Here is a 19,126-nt window from a genome sequence, read left to right as displayed (position 1 = left end):
ACTTCAGTTGCATTTTTATCTTTCTTATATCAGGAGACTGTACGCATGATTAGTGCTAGGTGTTATTTCCCTACTTTGTATATCAGTTGTATCTGCTGAGTGTTGGACTCACCCCGCCTCCATTGTTGTTATTTTTCAGGTTGATGCTGTCAGGAGAGAGTTCTAGTTGCTAGTCCCTGTAAAATTTAAAGATATTATTAGTCTTTTGATTTTCTTATTTAGATTATGCTAAATTGGTTCTGGTTGAACAAGTTAATTTGGTTTATTTTTTATTTTTATTATATTTTTTTAGTATTGGTGGGCTAGACGCCGTGGAGTTGATGCCATACCTACAATTGACTAATGAAGGCTGAGTTCACAAGACATCAACTTAAGATTTTTAATTAAACTCCAACTTGTTCTTTTGTTGCCCATTTAATAGGTAGACAAGGAGCAGACTTGACCTCTTAATACAGCAGCCTCCAAGAAAAGAAAGTTGTTAAAGCAAAACCGACTTAACGGCATCTCTCATATACATATCATTTTATCCGTAACTTAATTATGAGCAATTAGGAGATGATGCAGCAGCTCTATCCGTAACTTATGCTACATACGCAATCTTAAATCAGTGAGAGGTATGTTACTTCTGCTTTCTCTTCCTCTTCCTCTTCGTTTTCCTTTTACTAGATGATTGTTTACTTCTCGTCTATATGCTCAGTTCAATTTGGTATACATATACTTGGGCATGGACGGTTAATTAAGGCAAATAGTTAGCTTTGGCTAGAAAAGTAGAGATCATATGCAAACTCCGTTTTCTTTTAATTCTGAAAGAATACTAGAGCAGACTCAATACCATTTAGCTATTCTATCGACCCTATTTTCCACGGCCGGGTAGCTCTACATATTTGCCTACTGAGCTTATAGATCAAAGTGGAAAGAGGAGACAAGGAGGGGTGAATCTTTGTGAAAGAAAAATCACAATTATTGGATAGGAACAAATAAAACAGAAAATTTTGATCTATCAATTCAGTTTGGATAAAAATTAAAGCATCCTTTAATTTTTTTTTTATCACAAACTATCTTTATAAAATCTAGCAAAATAGATTGCCTAGCTATAAGGTCAAGTCATTAAAATAAATATCTAGTAGACAAAATTTAATTTAATAAATTAATATATGCTCCTGTTCATACATCTATAGTTTTTATTTAAATTTATACAAAAATAATTTATAAAATAGAATAATTCAACTAGGGAATCTCACCAAGGAAGGAGAAAGATTTAAATTTATAAAATAAAAAATCATGTCCATAAAAATTATAAATTTAAATTTATAAAAAATTATAATTTTATTTAATAAAAAATCAAAGAAAGGAAGTTAGAAACAATTTGGGCTTTTAAGATTATTTTTAGATCTATTAGAGAATTATAGTCAATAAGATTTGTTTGAGTTGAGAAATTTTCTTTTACATCTTTGTTATATATTTTATGAATTATTCAGATGCATAAATTTTATTTAAATTTATAAAAGAATAATTTTAAAGAATTATTTAATATTATAAAAATATCACATCCAGAAATTCATAAGAAAATTATTTATAATTTTTTTAAAAAATATTTAACATTATAAAGAACTAATTGCAACAATAAAGTAAAAAAAAATAATAATTTGAATTTATAGAAAATTAATTTGACAATCACCATCGATAAAATTATGAATTTATAAAATAAAATTAATCATATCCTTAAATAAATTTAAATTTCATATAATCATTTATAATTTTATTTAATTAAAAAATCTCGTGTAAACATTAAACAAATGTAAGTTAGATAAAAGTTAGATTTTTTTTAACACCCTTTAGAGATTTTTTTTTTTTTCGAAAAGAAGATACCGATTTTTGAAAATTAATTTTTGCTCATTCTAATTTATTAGAGACACTGTAAAATTGAAAATAAATAGTATACTAATTGTACTGTCAATTAGTCATTTATTCGGTCAATAATATTTAGTTAATTAATTATTGTTGTGCGAGTTTGGCTAGCCTCTCTCCCAACTCTTATTGAATGCCAAAAATATTTCTAAGATTTGAGAATTTTTCCTTTACATCTTTTGTATAGTCTTATAGGCATTTAAGATGTATCCAACATGATTTTTTTTTTCTCTCATGAAAAAGATATATTCAACATGATTTTTTTCTCATGAAAAAGATATATCCAACACAATTCCCCCCCTCTCAATTCTTCTTCTGATATTTCTTTTGCATAAAAGTCATTTAAGATGTTTAATATATCTTAACAAGTTTTTTTTTTATTTCTTGACAATTAATTTATGATAAAGAGGCGCTCTCTTTTTCTCATAATGGCAAATAGAAATTGATAAGAATGCAAATATAGGCAGTAAGTATTCCAATACAAATTTTGATATGGTCTTGTGCAGTTGATTCATCTGTCTCAAGAAATGGCAATGGTTCTAGAGTTTTTTGTTTCAAGATACCTTAAAAAATTATCTGATTTTATCGAGGGAGAGATATGTAAAATGCTAGGGGTTAAAGAAGAAATTGAGAGGCTTCATAGAAAACTATCAACAATCAGAATCTATATTCAAGATGCAGAAAGAAGAAGACATAGAGATTCTGTGATCAACAATTGGGTGAAGAAATTAAAAGACATCATATATGATGTAGAAGACATACTTGATCTTTGCATGGTTGAAGGTGGAAGATTATTGGAAGCTCAACCATCTACTTCTTCATGGGTATGCTCTCGGATCAGTTTGCTTTCATCTTACATTCACCGTTATACGTTCAACAGAAACATTTGGAATCAAATAAAAAGAGTTAATGCTAGACTTGATGAAATAAAAGAGGACAGCAGTGTTATACCCAGATTATTTGAGCACATAACTGAAGCCTTCCAAGATAACCTAGTAAAAAAGTCATCTCCTTCCTCTTTCAAACATGTGGCGACAGATATTGTAGGGAAACAAATTGCAGATGATGCCCAAAACTTAATTTCGAAGATAGATCAAAGCAAAAAATCATGTTATGTGTTGGGAATTTCTGGTATGGGTGGAATAGGCAAGACTACTTTAGCACAAAAAATATTTAACGATGAAATGGTGAAAAAACAATTTCCAAAAAGAGTGTGGTTACATGTATCCAAGGATTGCTCTCATATTAATCTACTCAAAGAGTTACTGAGAGAAGTAGGAGGAAATGATAATGGTGTTCAAAGTAGAGCAGAAATTGAAGGCAGAATTATTCCTCTTCGTCCAAAAAGTATGCTTCTTGTGCTGGATGATATTTGGAGTGCAAGTGTGTGGATGAATTTGCTCAGAAATTTTATTTGGGATGATTCTTGTAGGACTACTATCTTATTTACCACTAGGCATGAAAATGTGGCAAGAGAAATGAGAGCTGATTTTGTCCACCATGTTAAGAAAATGAAAGATGACAATGGTTGGGAATTAATTAGAAAGATTGTTTTTGGAGATGAGGAGGATATAATAATTTCTGAATTAGAAGAAGTTGGTATGGAAATTGTCAAAAAATGTGATGGTCTTCCTTTGGCAGTTAAAGTGATTGCAGGTGTTTTATTTCACAAGGAAAAGACTAAGAGGGAGTGGGAAAATGTTGCTAAAAGTGATTTATGGTTTATGAAAGAGAATGAAGACCAACTATCAAATGTTTTATACTTGAGCTATGAGGATTTACCCAGCCACCTCAAGCAGTGTTTTCTTAGCTGTGCTTTCTACCGTGGTGTATCATTGCGATCGGACATAATCCGACTGTGGGTGGATGAAGGGTTTGTGATTGAACAATCAGATAATTTCATGGAAAATATTGCAGAAGATTACTACAAAGAACTTATTGCAAGAAACCTTTTGCAAATTGATTTTAGATTCTTAGATGGTATACGATTTGTTATGCATGATGGTTTACGATCTATTGGGGAAAAACTGATGGAAGACGAAGCGATTTTCATTAATGATGCTCCATGCACAAGTACAAATTCTTTGACAAAGGTTCGTCGTTTGTCCATCTCAAACCAGGCTGATGTGTTATTGCTTCCCAACACGATTATAGAGCAGAAGTGTTTAAGAGCTCTACACTTCACTAATTGCCCTCAAATCGAGCGTATAGAGAATCATGCATTTGAAAGCTTAAAGTATCTCAGAGTCTTGAATTTGAATGATGCATCCATAGGCAGCTTCCCAGATTCTCTTATGAAATTGTTTCATCTAAAATACTTGGATCTTGATCGAACAAAGATTACAAAGCTTCCTGAATCCATTGAGTGTCTTGCAAACCTGCAAACTTTGAGTCTCTCAGGGTGTGAATCACTGCATGAACTTCCAAAGGGCATCACAAGGTTGAGCAATTTGAGGTGCCTTCGAATTGTGGATACTCCGCTCACCCATGTTCCAAAAGGAGTTGCGAAGTTGAAAAATATGAACCATCTTGAAGGATTTTTGGTTGGCCATTGTGACTCCATGAGCAGGATGGATGGAGGTTGTGACTTGGACGAGTTGCAAGACTTGTGCAACCTAATTTATCTGTTTATTGATAAATTAGAAAGGGCAACAACGAGAGGAAACAGAAACTTTGTGCTTGCGAACAAACTATTTCTTAGGAGATTGACTCTTGGATGGAGAGTGAATAATGAAAACAATGAGGAGCAAATCACTGAGGCAGAGAGGATATGCAACCAACTCAGTCCTCCACCGACTCTAGAAGTTCTTCGCATCGGCAATTTCATAGGCCGACAGTTTCCAGAGTGGATGGTGTCAACTTCTATACTTGATTCTTTGGTCGACCTAACATATTTGAGTCTTGTCATTTTTCCATCATGTACGGCGCTGCCTCCATTGGGCCAACTACCCAATCTTAAACTCCTAAACATTGAACAAGGAGAAGCAATCAAGAGTATTGGGCCTGAATTCCTCGGTTGCAGAACGCCTGTATTCCCAAAACTCGAGTATCTTGCATTCGATAACATGCGTAATTGGGAAGAATGGGTATTACGCGTGGCACAAGATGTTGTGGATCCTATCGAGGATGTTCATGCAAGCAACCTCAATTTGTTTCCTAATTTGGAAAAATGTTACTTCATTGACTGCCCAAAGCTGAAAAATAGCATCCTTCCCTCAACGAGGCTTTTGCAAATTAAACTCTGCCCAAATTTGGAATATGTGGAGAAGGTTGGCATGTTGCAGCAATTGTTTGTTATTTTCCCCCCAGAAATACAACAACTTCCACAGTGGGTGTCAAACCTAATTAATGCCACTTTGCATAGTTTGCAGACATTTGACATGGAATGCAATTCACTTCTACTAGATAGTTGTAGTAACGGGAAGCAAAATTGGCACATCATTCAACAAATTCCAAAAGTTACTATTAATAGCATTGATCGTGAAACACGCTTATTGCTCCATAAGGGCTCATACAAATACAAAATAAAGAATGAGTTTGGAAGTTTCATCACCCTTGTAAGTCCTTTGATAATCTATTTTCTTACCATAACTTATTGCATATCTTTCAATATTGTCAAAAAAAACTTGTACAACTATTTTATTCTATGGACAGGATTAATCAAGTAACAAAAGGCGAAGCGCTTGCCTCCAACACCCTCGTCAGCCTACCCGAAAATTAACACGGAGAAGATAAATCATGATGACTGAGGAGGCAAATGGATTAGATGGTGAGTTACACGGGATCCAAGACCTCACGTGACAAACAACAATCCATTTACCATCTCACCTATGGGGGCATAGAAAGGATCAACCAAGCTTCCATGGAAATTGTTTCCTCCATTATGCTCAAGGTTAGTAACAAATTAATGCTGGATTTTATAATATCATCACAAATAAAATGTATTTGTTTCTTTATTTCTACTTGAAGATCGCTTGTTGGAATTGGTATAATTTGACTAAGGCACATATTTCCACTAGATCGTATTGGTGTTTGGTGACACACGGCTTCTATCTAGGGGTGACATTCGGTTAATTCGGTCCATAAATTAACCGAATTAACCGAAAACCGATTTAGTGTTGGCTAACCGAATCAAATCAAAATTTTACTAAAACTGAATTAATTGAATTAGTTATTTCAATTAACACCAAATTAACTAAATTTGTTTAAAATAATAATAAAAATAATTTATATAAAATTAATATCAAATTAACCGAATAAACTGAATTAACCGAATGCTCACCCCTATTTCTATCTATATATAATTTATCCTTGAATTCTAGTGTTTGTAGAGACTTGCATCTCTTTTGCTTTTATTCTTTTGTCGAAAAAGATTATTTGTCTCTAAATTTTGAAAAAATATTTTGGATTGTGTATTGTAACTTGTAAGCTACTTATTTGTGTCTGCTTCCTTAGAAATGCTTTGAATGGTACATTGTAAGTCGTAAGCTATTAATTATTTGTTTCCTCCATTGTATATTGTTTGAATGATATTGCATATTGTAAATTACTATTTGTTGTAGCTCTACCTATATTGAAATATTAACATTTCATTTCTTTAAAATGATACAGAACTTCTTTTTCCATATATTTATAACATGGAAATTTGAATCTTATTGATTTTGGATTCATGATGAGTCATTATAGTTGCTTTAAATCTTGCATTTAGTTAAGCCTTTACTAAATTTGACAATCAGAAAATTTGTATGAATTCATTGACACAAAGGAAGAGAGAATGTATTCCCTTCCCTTCCCTTGTTTATTCACAAAAAATAAAAATAATAAAAAAAATAATTTTTCACAATTTATGAGGATTTTGATGGAGACATTTTGAGGTAAATTTATTGAGAAAAAAAATAAAATTATCTAACAGTGCATTCTTCGCCGTTTCTCTCTTACATTCAAAATAGACATTCGAACATGATCCTCTTAGTTATTCATTTGAATGCATTACCCCAACATCACTTCAGTGGAGGCTATTAGGTATCCAACTCGTTGAATTTCTAAAAGTGACTGGCTTAGTATTAGTATTATAGAAGTTTTTTTTATTAATCATAATGATAAATTAAAAAATATAGATAGATTATATCGGACAATCCAACATTACAGATAGTTCAAACATCCGAAGGATGCATTTGGTTGAGGATTATCTTTAATAACCTTAGTTATCCATCCAAAGTTATCAACGAAAATCCTGTTTGATTTAGGTAATCAGCGATTCTCCGAGTAATAATTCATGCTCAACAAGTCAACAAAAGAGACATGCAACCCGAAATAGGAAAAATCTCGAAAGTGAGGTTTTTCTTGGTTCCAAGTTTAACGAACATTTTTTTAGCTAAAAATATTCTCCAATATTTATACTTTGGGACAAAAATACCCCTAAAATTTTTTATAATGAAAAGGTTACGAGAAATAAAATATAACCTAATATCTTTTTGTTCAATTTTAGGAAATACAATAAAACTTATTTATTTGGAGGTTTTACTGCATAGCTTAGTTTAACAAAATAAAATAAAATAAAAATATATAATAATAATAATATTATTAATAATGGTGATATAAATAAATAAATAAATTCAAATAATAAATTAGAATTTTTTTATTATTTTGGAATTTTTTTGAGATAATTTTAATAGGCTTTAAACTATATCTATTTAGTTTATCTCAATTATAGTTAGAAGGTGATTGATTAATTGACCAAAGTTTTAATCAAAAACTAAGTTAAAAAAAAAACAACCATCCTATCCCTCATACACACGAACGTCCGCCTACCGTCGTATCTGTCACCTTAGCCAGCATTGCCCTTGCTCATGCTCGACGATCTGTGAGCCACATGCCACCTCAGGCCCCAACGGGCCTTCCGCACAAAGGAACGACAATGACGTCAAGCCGACATCGCCTTCGCTGCTCATGATCAACAACTAGTCACATTGTTGTTCACGCTCAACGATCGACAATTACTCGTGCTTGACCATCGACCAATGCTCGCGCTCAACGACCAGCCGCTACTTGTGCTTGACGACTGAACGTGGTTGGATTCCCTTTAATACTAGAATCAAGGAAAATCTCACTTTTTTGAGGGAATCGGATTCCAGATTGTATGCCCTGTTTGCTAACGTGTCAGGTATACATCATTATAGGAAATTACTCATTACTTAAATCAAACAAGATTTTTATTAATAACCTTAGATAGATAATCAAGATTATCGATAATAACCTTGAATGAAACACATCCTATGTGTAATGTGCTCTGAGTGAGTTTTAAATTCTCAGTGTCTAAAGATTCCTTCCCACTATTTACCATCGTACCATTGCACCGGAGGCATAATACATCATTCTTTTTAGCATAAGAATGGTGGTATTGTTCTGATCGAAAATTGTCAATGGATGGTTATCTTAGTAAAATCAGAAGAAAGGAAAAATATACAATAATAAACGTTGCAAGGAAATAAGCCAGGTAAAAGAAATTGACAAAGAAAGATGAAATAGCAATACTTGGCATATTATCCATCATATGATAGCAATTGTGATAACATTGTTAGATATTATTTTATATATGATAACTCGTTAGTAGGCTTACCGTAAATTCATAATTCACTATCTTGCCACTTAACTCCAAATCCATTAATATGATTTAATTGATGTGTTATTGGATTTTTTTTCTTTAGGATGTGAATATTATATGTGTAGACCCATTTACCTTAAATTCACTATCCATTATCATTAATGGATTAATGATGTAATTATCCCGTGATAATTTTAATGTGATCAATTAAGTCAAGTTAGGCTCTATTGATATTTAACCCCTATGTCTAAGTGTGCAAGAACATAGGAGCACAGCAAGTCGAGTGAAAGACGCAACTATGACGGGTTCGGTGCGTCCGAGGGACGAGGTGCTGCAGAAAAGTACACTGGCGGATGAGAAAGAGGTGTGCGTCATTTCTAAAGGACGAAAAGCCAGAGCGGAAGATTGCTGGAGAAGGCCGGAAAAGGGGTTCAGGTGAGCCATATTCTGGATGGCTGAAATCACCCAAGCGAGCGAAGGCAAAGCGGAAGATCCAGACCAATACGGACGGAACCGGAGTAGAAAACCGAGATCAAAACTCAACAAAATATTGACTTTCTTGGTCCGGGCATCCGAACCTAGTTCGGGGCGGCTAGACCTGGTCTAGGAGCTTAGACTTAGTCTGGACGCCCGGACTCCAGGCGCTCGGAACCCTTCCAGCGCCCGGACCAGGATTTTCATCCAAACGCAATGTGGCATGTTTTGTTGTGATGAGGATAAAAATTTATCCCCCCAGTCCCCTGGCACCCTTCTAGGTGCCCCGACCAAGGCTATAAATACAGTTCTGGTCCCAGTAGCTTATAATTAACATTTGTAATGACTTTCTTTAATTATTCTGCTACTGGTTGAGTGCTTTGACTACTGTAAGAGGCTTCTCTGCACGAAGGAGACATTAGTGAGCTTTCAACTTCTTTGTATTAGCAATCCCTTGATTGCAAACCAAGTAACTTCTTTTGTGCCTATTTTATTTCTTTAATTAATCAGTTTCTTTTATGTAAATGTATGATTTAATAAAGCTGTAAAGTTCGAGAAGAGATCTTGTTTGTTTTTATTGTGCAGGTTATTCACCTCCTCTAGCTAGTTGCCAAGGGATCAACAAATGGTATCAGAGCCCAATAGCTTTAGGAGGACTAACTACCAAACAAAGCACACGAGATGTCCGAACATAGCATCTACCCACCAAAGTTCGAGGGGGAATTCATGAGATGGAAGAAAAAGATGGAGGTATTCTTTAAGATAAATTTTGATTTACTTTTAATAATAAAATTTTATTTTGTAGCACCTGAAGGCAAAGAAGAATACCAATAGATGAAAAAGGAGCAGCTGACTTTGTGGCAAATGGTAAAGCAGAGTTTCATCTGCTTAGCGTTTTATCACCTCAAGAAGTTAACCAGATCGGAGCCTACGAGTCAGCCAAGGAGCTCTGGGAGAAATTTCTAGAACTACATGAAGGGACCTCAGAGGCAAAACTTGCGATATGGGATTTGCTCAAGAACCAGATCAACAACATCAAGTTAGAAGAGGGTGAAACTTTTACACACCTTCACTCAAGAATAAAGGAACTCATCACCAGACTCACGAATCTCGAGGAAAAGGTAAGCAACCGAGATTCACTAAGGTATGCGCTTAACGCATTTCCTAGGACTACAGAATGGAGATCATTAGTAGATGCTTATTATATATCTAAGGATCTAGAATCAAATAATTTAGAAAAAATGTTTTCCACTTTTGAAGTCTATGAAACGAGATGTGCAGATAGGAAGAAGGAGTCAAAGCACAATATTGCCTTAAAGGCAAAGATGAACGAATGAGATTCTGAATCTTCTCTCGATGACGATGAAATGATAATCATGGTAAGTAGATTTAAAAAATTATTTAAATATAAAAGATTTAATCAAGTGTAGGGTAAAACAAGAAAAGAAAAGTAAGATGCTACTACTGCAATGAAGAAGGGTATGTGAAAGATAATTGCCTAAAATTGAAGAGCAAGGATAAGGACAAGGAAAATAACAAGAAGTTAGCTTAAACCCAGAAAAGGAACGAAAGACCTAAAAGTGATGTGGGACGAAACTTCATCAGAATCAGAAATCGAGGCCTACGCCGGACTTGCGCTAGTGGCAAGTCACCAAGAAGCTAAAGATGAAGCAAGCTCATCCGAAATGAGCATCGAGAGCATCGATGAAGAGGGAGCAACATTAGAAGAAAACAACATTTTAGGGGGGCTTCAAATTACGGGATCGACAAGGTAAGTCAGGTACGATCTCTTCCTCTTAACAAGTTATTTCAGTTTGTTAAAATATTATCAAAAAATTGTTGTAAGTTAGAAAAAGAAAACAAAGAATTAAAATTAACTTTAGCTATATCTTGTCGATTAGAAGTTCTCAACAAAATAAAAATGGAAAATAAAATCATGCATGCTCACATATTCAAAATATTAGAAGATATAATGGATTAAATTGGTACTTTAAATATCATAAAGGTCAAATTATAAAAAATTCACAGAGATATATTCCTAAGAAATTTTGGATTAATTATGTAGGAAAGAATTTATTTTGTGTTCCAAAATCATATTTAGGTTAAATTTTTTGCATGCCATGTTTTTTTTACTTAAGACCTTGGGTTTTTAGAAAGAAAATTAAATAATTAATTTTTTAAGAGGTTTTGTCTAGAAAGTGGTTGTTGTTCCAATATCCAAGAAGGCCTAGTATCTCGCCATAGCTTGGAAGCCAATTATTGAAATAAGTATTTAATTGATTAGCTATTAAACATTTAGTTGTTATAAAAAAGGCTTTTAAATAAATTATTTTGCATAAAGTTTGTTAGAAATTAATTAAAATCATCACTTATCTATAAGTTTTTTAGACGGCTAAATTAATTACAAGTTTTGAAAAAAAATTGTCTTAGTGTGGGAAAGACCTTATTTTTGGTAAAAAATAATTTCAACTTTATATGAAATATTTTTCTGTCTTATATATGTTAAATTTATTTTCCAGATTTTTCGAAGCTTAAACTTTCATATTTTTCTAGAGTTTTTCCCTTAGACTTCCAAATAGCGTTTTTAAAGTACCCCATTTTTAATATGATCAAAAGGAGGAGTAGTGAAGATTAGGTCTAGGGAGAGGGTATTTAGTATAATTTTTTTAAAATTTTTGTACTTGCAAAAATTATAACTATTATTTGGTTGTGGTTTACCCTAACTTAACTTGAGTTTGTTCACATCAAAAAGGGTGAGATATCTCATGAAAATTTTGATGTGATCAACCAAGTCAAGTTATGTTTCATTGGTATTTAACCCCTGTGTCTAAGTGTGCAAGAACTTAGGAGTATAGGAAGTCGAGCGAAAGACGCAGCTAGTAAGAAGGACGGCACAGGAGAGAGCCGATGAGCTTGGTGCGTCCAGGGGATGAGGTGCTACGGAAGAGTATGCAAGTGGATGAGGAGGCGCGTGACGTTTCTGAGGGATGAGAAGCCGGAGCGGAAGATTGCTCGAGAAGGCCAGAAAAGGGATTCGGGTGAGCCCTATTCTGGATGGCCGAAATAACTCAAACGAGTGGAGCCAAAGCAGAAGACCGGACCAATACGAGCGGAATCGAAGCAGAAGACCAGGATCAAAAGTCAACAAAATGTTGACTTTCTTGGTCCGGACACCTAGACCTAGTCAGAGGCACCAAGACCTGGTCTAGGAGCCCAGACCTGATATATGAAGAAAAAGAAGAAATACAAATCCAAGTCGGCCGACCGGAAGCCATCACTCAGATAGTTGCCGAATTGGCTCCTGAGCTTAAAGCCAAGATGATAGAATGCTTGAGCGCAATAGTGATGTATTCGCCTGGACGCCCAAAGAAGTGATGGGTGTATCTCCCACAGTGATGGAGTATGCACTGTTGGTGCAGAAAGCATCCAATGATCAAACCTATATTTTGATTATGTCAAAGGGTTCAAAGTTAAGTTGTCTTGTTATCTGATGTATTTGAATGAGCTTTGCAGGATGAAAGTACTACGTGTACTTAGGCAAAAGTCCTAGTTGCGGTTAGGCAGGTGGAAAACCATATGGGGTGGTAACCCTAGGTCTTAGGGGGTGGTAACCTAGGCGGGAAGTCTTGGTGGGTCGAGGGCTTCAGGCAAAAGTCCTAGAGTCGAGGAATCTAGGTGGAAACTCCTGATGTCACGAACTAGGTGAAAGACTGGGCGGGTTGTGGAGCGGACGTCCAGTGGAAAGTCCTGAAGCCTCGAGCGCTGTGCAAAAGTTATTTGGTCTGAAGGATTAACTGACAACCGGTAAACTCTCCTGAGTGGAGTAGATGAGGACGCGTTTCCCGGTGAGGGAACAGTAGACGTCAGTTTGACTTAGGGTGTTCGGTCGAAAATCCGAAGTCAAAATTGGACAGTTGATGCATGTCAAATAATCATATTTATTGTGTTTAATTGTATTAATTTGTTTTGCAGGATATATTTTTGGATACTAGACTAACTTATTTTGCAGGAAGAAACCCTCTCGTAGCCAGGCGCGAGGGCACCCTCATGGAGCTTGAGGGCGCCCTGGATGCTGAGCAGAGGGCGCCCTCATGGAGCTTAAGGACGCCCTGGACACTAGCGAGAGGGCTCCCTCATAGAGCTTGAGGGCACCCTCATGGAGCTTGAGGGCACCCTGGACCTTGGTGCGAGGGCACCCTTAGGTGGATAAGCTGTGAAGTGATCAGAGCTCATCCACGCGGCGGATTTGGTGCGTATGAGGGCACCCTCCATGGTGTTGGAGGTGCCCTCCACGAGCTTTATATGCAGGATTCGACCAATAGCTTAGTAGATCATTTGAAACGCGATCCATCTTTCGCGTGCTGCTTAAAGAACATTCTGACAAAGCCGCAACTCGACTCCACCGACTAGACGCTTCAACTTCACTGTTTTCGTGTGTCGTTGGCATATTTTATTACTTTGATTTGTACTTCAAAAGTTGTAAAGATTTATGAATTGATAGTGATTGCCCACTGAAAGTGATCAATGATCGTAGGCCTTGGAGTAGGAGTCGCCGAAGGCTCCGAACAAAGTAAATCTTGGTGTTTGCATTGTTTGTTCTTATATCCATTGCGTTTACTCGTTAAGTTTTCCGAAATGAAAAGTGAGCGCTATTCACCCGCCCGTCCCTCTCTAGCGCTTTCGATCCAACATGTGCTCAAATACAGATTTATGTTAAGCTTGATTTCAGAATATTGCTAAGTTTATATACAGAATTAAGCTTAAGTGGGTATGTAGATTTTTATAAGTATAGTATGCAGATTTTTTTATAAGTATTGTATGCAGATTTTTATAAGTATTGCTTGCAGAATTTGATTAAGTTTGTAGGCAGAATGTTGATTAAGCTTATAGTGCAGAATTTTGATTAAGCCTATAGTGCAGAATTTTGATTAAGTTTGTAGGCAGATTTGATTAAGCTTATAGTGCAAAATTTTGATTAAGCCTATAGTGCAGATTTCTTAGAGCTTAAAATGCAGATTCCTTTAGAGCAGATGATGTGCGTAGATTATATACTCTTTTATGCATGTTTTTACGCACATTTACATACTTTGAGCATGCTTGATCTATGCATTTTTATACTTCCAGTTTTCCTTTTAACATATTTACTCTTTTAGTTCGGAGATCTGCTTTTTGTGCATTTTCTGTACACAGGAGTCAAAATTGGTGAAGATTATGCGTCCTCGGGCAAGCTTGGAAGGAATTGAAGGGAGAGAGCATCAGGCCGTGTACCACACACGGCCGTGTAGTTTTAACAGGAAGGGAAGAGGACATGGCCGTGTGAATCTCACACGGCCGTGTCTTGATTTGAAGAAATTAGAGTAGATGCCTTACATGGCCGTGTAGATCTACATGGCCGTGTGAGGTTTCCAGAGGCCAAGCAGGTGGTGGCTGTGTGCACCACACGACAGGAGGGTCTGGCCGTGTGAACCACACGGCAGTGCAGTTTGGCAGAGAAGGAAGCGGACATGGCCGTGTGAATCTCACACGGCCGTGTCATGGGCCGTGTGGCGCCCGATTTCCTCCTCTATTTAAACCGTCCTTCATGAATTGAAGGGATCTCTCCCCTTTGGGAGAAGGCAAGATTTGGTGGTATCCTCCCATTTCTTGGGAGGATTTCTGGGCGATCGAGGGGAGTTCTTGGAGCGAGGATTGGATCCGAAGACGAGGCTTCTTCGTAGATAAGTTTTCTCTTTCCCCATTTTCTTGGTTTCTTGGATTGGGGATTTAAGAAATGCTTGTAATCTTTATTTCTTCGGGTATTCTTCCTCGATTCATGGAGTAGATCTTGTATTCTAGGATTAAGGGAGTATTTGTATGATGGATTGATGTAATCTCTTATGGATTTGCCATTTTCTTGTTTCAATGACATTGTCTTGCTTGTATCAATTAGATCTTGAATGATTAATGGTGATTTGTGCTTAATTCTCATTCTTGATTGATTGTTTGGATTTCTTGTGGACTTTGTAAAGATAAACTCTCACTCGATCATCCGAGGGATCCATGTGACAGGTGCAAGCCCGTGTAAGGACGTTTGAGAGATAATCTTGAAGAGGAAATAGGAATATTCAAGAGAGTAGGATGGATCTTGTGATTAGTTTCTTATATCTTGATAGATTAATAAGTTGTGGGCTTCTATGTTGATATCCGAGGAAGGCATAGTAATAGGTGCGCTTCTGTGTAAGGACAACGTAGGTTCACGTCTAATTGATCATATTTAGATACATTTCTCAGTCCTTAGCCGGTTATCTATTGCAAGAGAGAATCGGCAACTTTCTACAAGTGTTTGGCAATTGAGGGATAAGAATTGGTGAACCATTTACATTCAAGAAATCTTACAAAGAAACCGAAACTCCTAGAATCTCCCCTTATCATAACCCAAAACACTAAACTCTTGTTTGTTGATCTTTAATGTTAGATTTGTTTACCTTCACTTTGCATTTGAAACAATTGGATAGTTGTTTAGCTAATTCGCATTGAGACATTTCTAGTGCTTATTTCAGTCCCTGTGGATACGATAATCTTTTATATTACTTGCGACATTTCCGTACACTTGCGGAGCGTAACAAGTTTTTTGCGCCGTTGCCGGGGACTGCGCTATAACATTAGGAATTATCAATTGAGTTAGACTAAACATAACATTTGTTTTCCTTTCATATTGCATAGTTGTAACTAATCATTAGATTTCTGTTTTTACTTTCTTGTATAACTTTCACTTCTTGTTAATTCTTTTTGTACAAATTCAATTCTACATTTTTTATTCTTTTATTTTTCTTTTTCTGTTGAATTGTCATTTGCTATCTTGTTCTTGTGTATGCGAAGATCTAACTTTGCAGGGGAATTCTTTCCTTTTGACCTTGAGATTGACAGAACTTTCCATAAAAGAAGAATTCTGCAAAGGCAAATTGAAGAACAGGAACATTTGAACAAGGCGAATAGACCACTCAAGGATTATGCAGCACCTTATGCAAGAGGTTTTCGATCTAGTATTTCAAGACCTTGGCTAATAATCACTCAAGGATTATATCTTATGCAAGAGAACCAATTTGGTGGAGGACCTCATGAAGACCCCAATCAACACTTAGAGGTCTTTTATGAAATATGTGGTACCATGAAAATGAATAGAGTTCCTTCAGAAGCAGTTAGATTATTATTATTTGGGTTTTCTTTAAGAGATAGGGCAAAGCAATGGCTGAATTCTTTGGCCCCTAATAGCATCACCACTTGGGAGCAGTGTGAGCAACAGTTTCTTGATAAATTCTATCCACCAAGCAAAACAGCTCATATGAGGAATTTAATTGCAAGCTTCAAGCAAACTAACTCAGAATCTCTTTTTGAAGCATGGGATAGATATAATAGTATGCTTAGACAATGCCCACATCATGGGTTGGAAAGATGGTTAGTGTTGCACACTTTTTATAATGGTATCAACTATCATACCAAAGTGTCCCTTGATTCAGCTACTGGAAGGGCACTTATGAATAAAAGTTTAGATGAAGCTGAAGAAATTATTGACAGTGTAGCACAAAATCATCATCAATGGGCAAATGAAAGAAGTGGTGGCTATTCTTCTGTAAACCCAACAATTAAAGCATCAGGGAAGTTTGATGTAGATGCAGTCACTCTTTTGTCTGCAAAATTGGACGCTCTTACAAAGAAATTTGAGAATATGGGGACTAGTGCTAATATGGTCAATGCTATTAGTACATCTTGTGAAGTATGTGGGAGTTCAGAGCACTCAAATGACTCATGTCCATTTGGAGCTATCACTGCACAAATCAATCAACTGGAACAATGTGATGCAATCATGAGTTACAATCAAAGGCAGAACAACCCATACTCAAATACTTATAACCTTGGATGGAAGAGCCATCCCAATTTTTCTTACAGAAATAATCAAGATCAAGGACCATCTATGGGGGCAAGACCAAATTTTCAAGCTGGGCAACAAAATTTTCAACATCTATCTTGTCAAGGCTTACCAAAGTCAAATATTGAAAAGATGCTTGAAGAAATTATCTCGAGTCAGAATGAAATGAAGCAAGATTTAGCAAAGCTCATTCAGAGAATAGATAATTCTGAAAAGCATCAAAAGATCCAGGATAGTCAAATTGCCCAACTAGCTTCCTCATCATCCAGAGCACCAGGACAACTTCCAGGAAAACCTGATGTGAATCCTATGGAGCATTGCAATAGAATTGAGCTTAGGAGCGGACGGACCTTGGGAGATTCCCAAGTGACTGCTCCAAAAGGGATACAAAAAGAAGAAGAGCTCTCTCCTCTTATACCAAATCAGATTCAAGCTAATGAGGAGAGTACCATTGAGGTTGAAGAGACTCTTCCACTGAACCATCAGAGCAAAGCTGTCCCTTTTCCTCAGAGACTTACAATGCTCAAGAAAGATGAAGAATTTGGCAAGTTTTTAGAAAAAGTTAAGGAAATTTGTGTAGAGGTACCTCTTATTGATGCTATTCTTCAAATGCCTAGATTTGCCAAATTCCTAAAGGATCTCATGTCAAACAAGAGAAGAAGAGGAGAGGTTGAGACAATTGCGCTTAGTGAGGAATGTAGTGCTATTTTGGAGAAGAACACTTCCCCAAAACTAAAGGACCCAGGGAGCTTTTATATTCCTTGCAACATAGGAAAAGATTTTTTTGAAGAAGCTTTTTGTGATTTGGGGGCAAGTGTTAGCCTCATTCCCTATTCAATTTGTAATAAATTAGGTCTCAAAAACATTAAACTTACTACTATGACACTTCAACTTGCCGATCATTCCTGCAGGTACCCTTTGGGTATTATAGAAGATGTGCCAGTAGAGATGGATGGAAATGTTATTCCCACAGATTTTGTCATGTTGGACATGGAAGAGGACCCCAGGATTCCTATCATATTAGGAAGACCTTTCCTTGCTACAGCTGGAGCTATAATTGATGTAAAAAATCATAAGCTTTCTTTGGTAATTGGTAAGGAAAGGTTAGAATATGATTTATCTAATATCTCTAACCATGTCTCGTCTCTTTTAAATGCTTGTAGCAGGACAAGCATTTATAAACTTGAGGAATGGAATTTCCATCCTCATGGAAGGCCACCAAACGAAGGAGACAATGTGGTGGAAGATGTTGGGAGAAGATCTCCCAACAAAAACGAAAAGTATATCTGTCCTCCAAGGGCGAGGAAAAGAAGTGAATGAGCAAGTTTGGTCGAGCTAAAGACCTTAAACAAGTGCTTCTTGGGAGGCAACCAAAGGGTTCTTTTAGTTAGTTTTGATTTGTATTTTAATTTCTTTTAGTTTGATGCATTCTTTTGATTTTGTTTTCAGGTTAGGTGCAAAACAGAGCCCGGCCGTGTGCTATACACGGCCAGGCAAAGGTTGCAGAGAAGGGAAGTGCTTGGGCCGTGTCATCCAGGCATGGCCATGTAGGATCTCCTGAGGAGAAAAAGGTCTAGGCCGTGTCTCAAACACGGCCGTGTAAAGAATCCCGAGGAGAAAAAGGTCTAGGCCGTGTCCCAAACACGGCCATGAAAAGAATTCCGAGAAGAAAGATGGAGAGGTCGTGCGAAGAATCCAGAGAAGGAAGAGGGGGAGGCCGTGTGGATCTGCACGGCCCGTGTAGGAGAGTTATTAAAGTCTTCTTTCTACCTTACACGGCCAGATCTTGGCCGTGTTCCGCACACCCCCAACTCTCCAAAACATCTCTTTCTCTCCCAATCTCTTAAAAACTCCTCTCTAATCTCTCAAGATCTCTTAGATCCGGATTCTCCTCCTCTCTAAGACTTGGACTTTTTGTTCTCCTAACCTAAGATCTTTGCTCTTTGAAGTTTTGTTCTTTGAGTTCCATTTTTCCAACCCTAGATAATTCTTCCCCTATCTAAACTCATCAAGATGTCCAATATTTTGAAGAAACTTCGCAAAGGAGGTGGTGGATCCAGTGGAGACAAAGAGAAGGAGCCATCAAGGGACAAAGGAAAACAACCAGTGAAGGGCAAAGGCAAAAGGACTTCACGCAACGAAGGTAATGACAATGAATTCAATATTGTGTTTAGAAATGATGATCAAGTAACTAGATTTGCAATTCTTGTCAATAGAAAGATAGTGTGTACTAG

At 36.4% G+C, this 19,126-nt stretch overlaps 1 protein-coding gene and 1 non-coding gene across 3 annotated transcripts; one reads left to right on the top strand and one right to left on the bottom strand.

Moving 5' to 3' along the window:
* Positions 1–454: 454 nt before the first annotated feature.
* LOC122051638 (putative disease resistance RPP13-like protein 1) lies at positions 455–5,962 on the top strand. Of its 2 annotated transcripts, XM_042612856.1 has the most exons (3): positions 455–614; positions 2,415–5,465; positions 5,563–5,962. In XM_042612856.1, exons 2-3 carry the CDS (start codon positions 2,436–2,438, stop codon positions 5,566–5,568), a joined length of 3,036 nt encoding a protein of 1,011 aa, XP_042468790.1. In that variant the 5' UTR covers positions 455–614; positions 2,415–2,435; the 3' UTR covers positions 5,569–5,962. The 2 variants fall into 2 exon arrangements, with proteins under 2 accessions (XP_042468790.1, XP_042468791.1); XM_042612857.1 differs by lacking the exon at positions 455–614 and having other exon boundaries at positions 2,304–5,465.
* Positions 5,963–16,305: 10,343 nt separating this feature from the next.
* LOC122054430 lies at positions 16,306–16,411 on the bottom strand. Its single transcript, XR_006132742.1, has one exon. It is a non-coding gene; the product is annotated as a small nucleolar RNA R71 (small nucleolar RNA).
* Between the last annotated feature and the right edge of the window lie 2,715 nt (positions 16,412–19,126).

This window comes from Zingiber officinale, chromosome 3A (genome assembly GCF_018446385.1).
Source record: "Zingiber officinale cultivar Zhangliang chromosome 3A, Zo_v1.1, whole genome shotgun sequence".
Lineage (NCBI taxonomy): Eukaryota > Viridiplantae > Streptophyta > Magnoliopsida > Zingiberales > Zingiberaceae > Zingiber > Zingiber officinale.
Note: the sequence above shows the minus strand (reverse complement) of the source record. Positions and strands in the feature narration are given on the sequence as shown.

Excerpts from the sequence above, each read along its gene's own strand:
- LOC122051638 (XM_042612856.1), top strand. The coding sequence starts at position 2,436 with ATGGCAATGGTTCTAGAGTTTTTTGTTTCAAGATACCTTAAAAAATTA.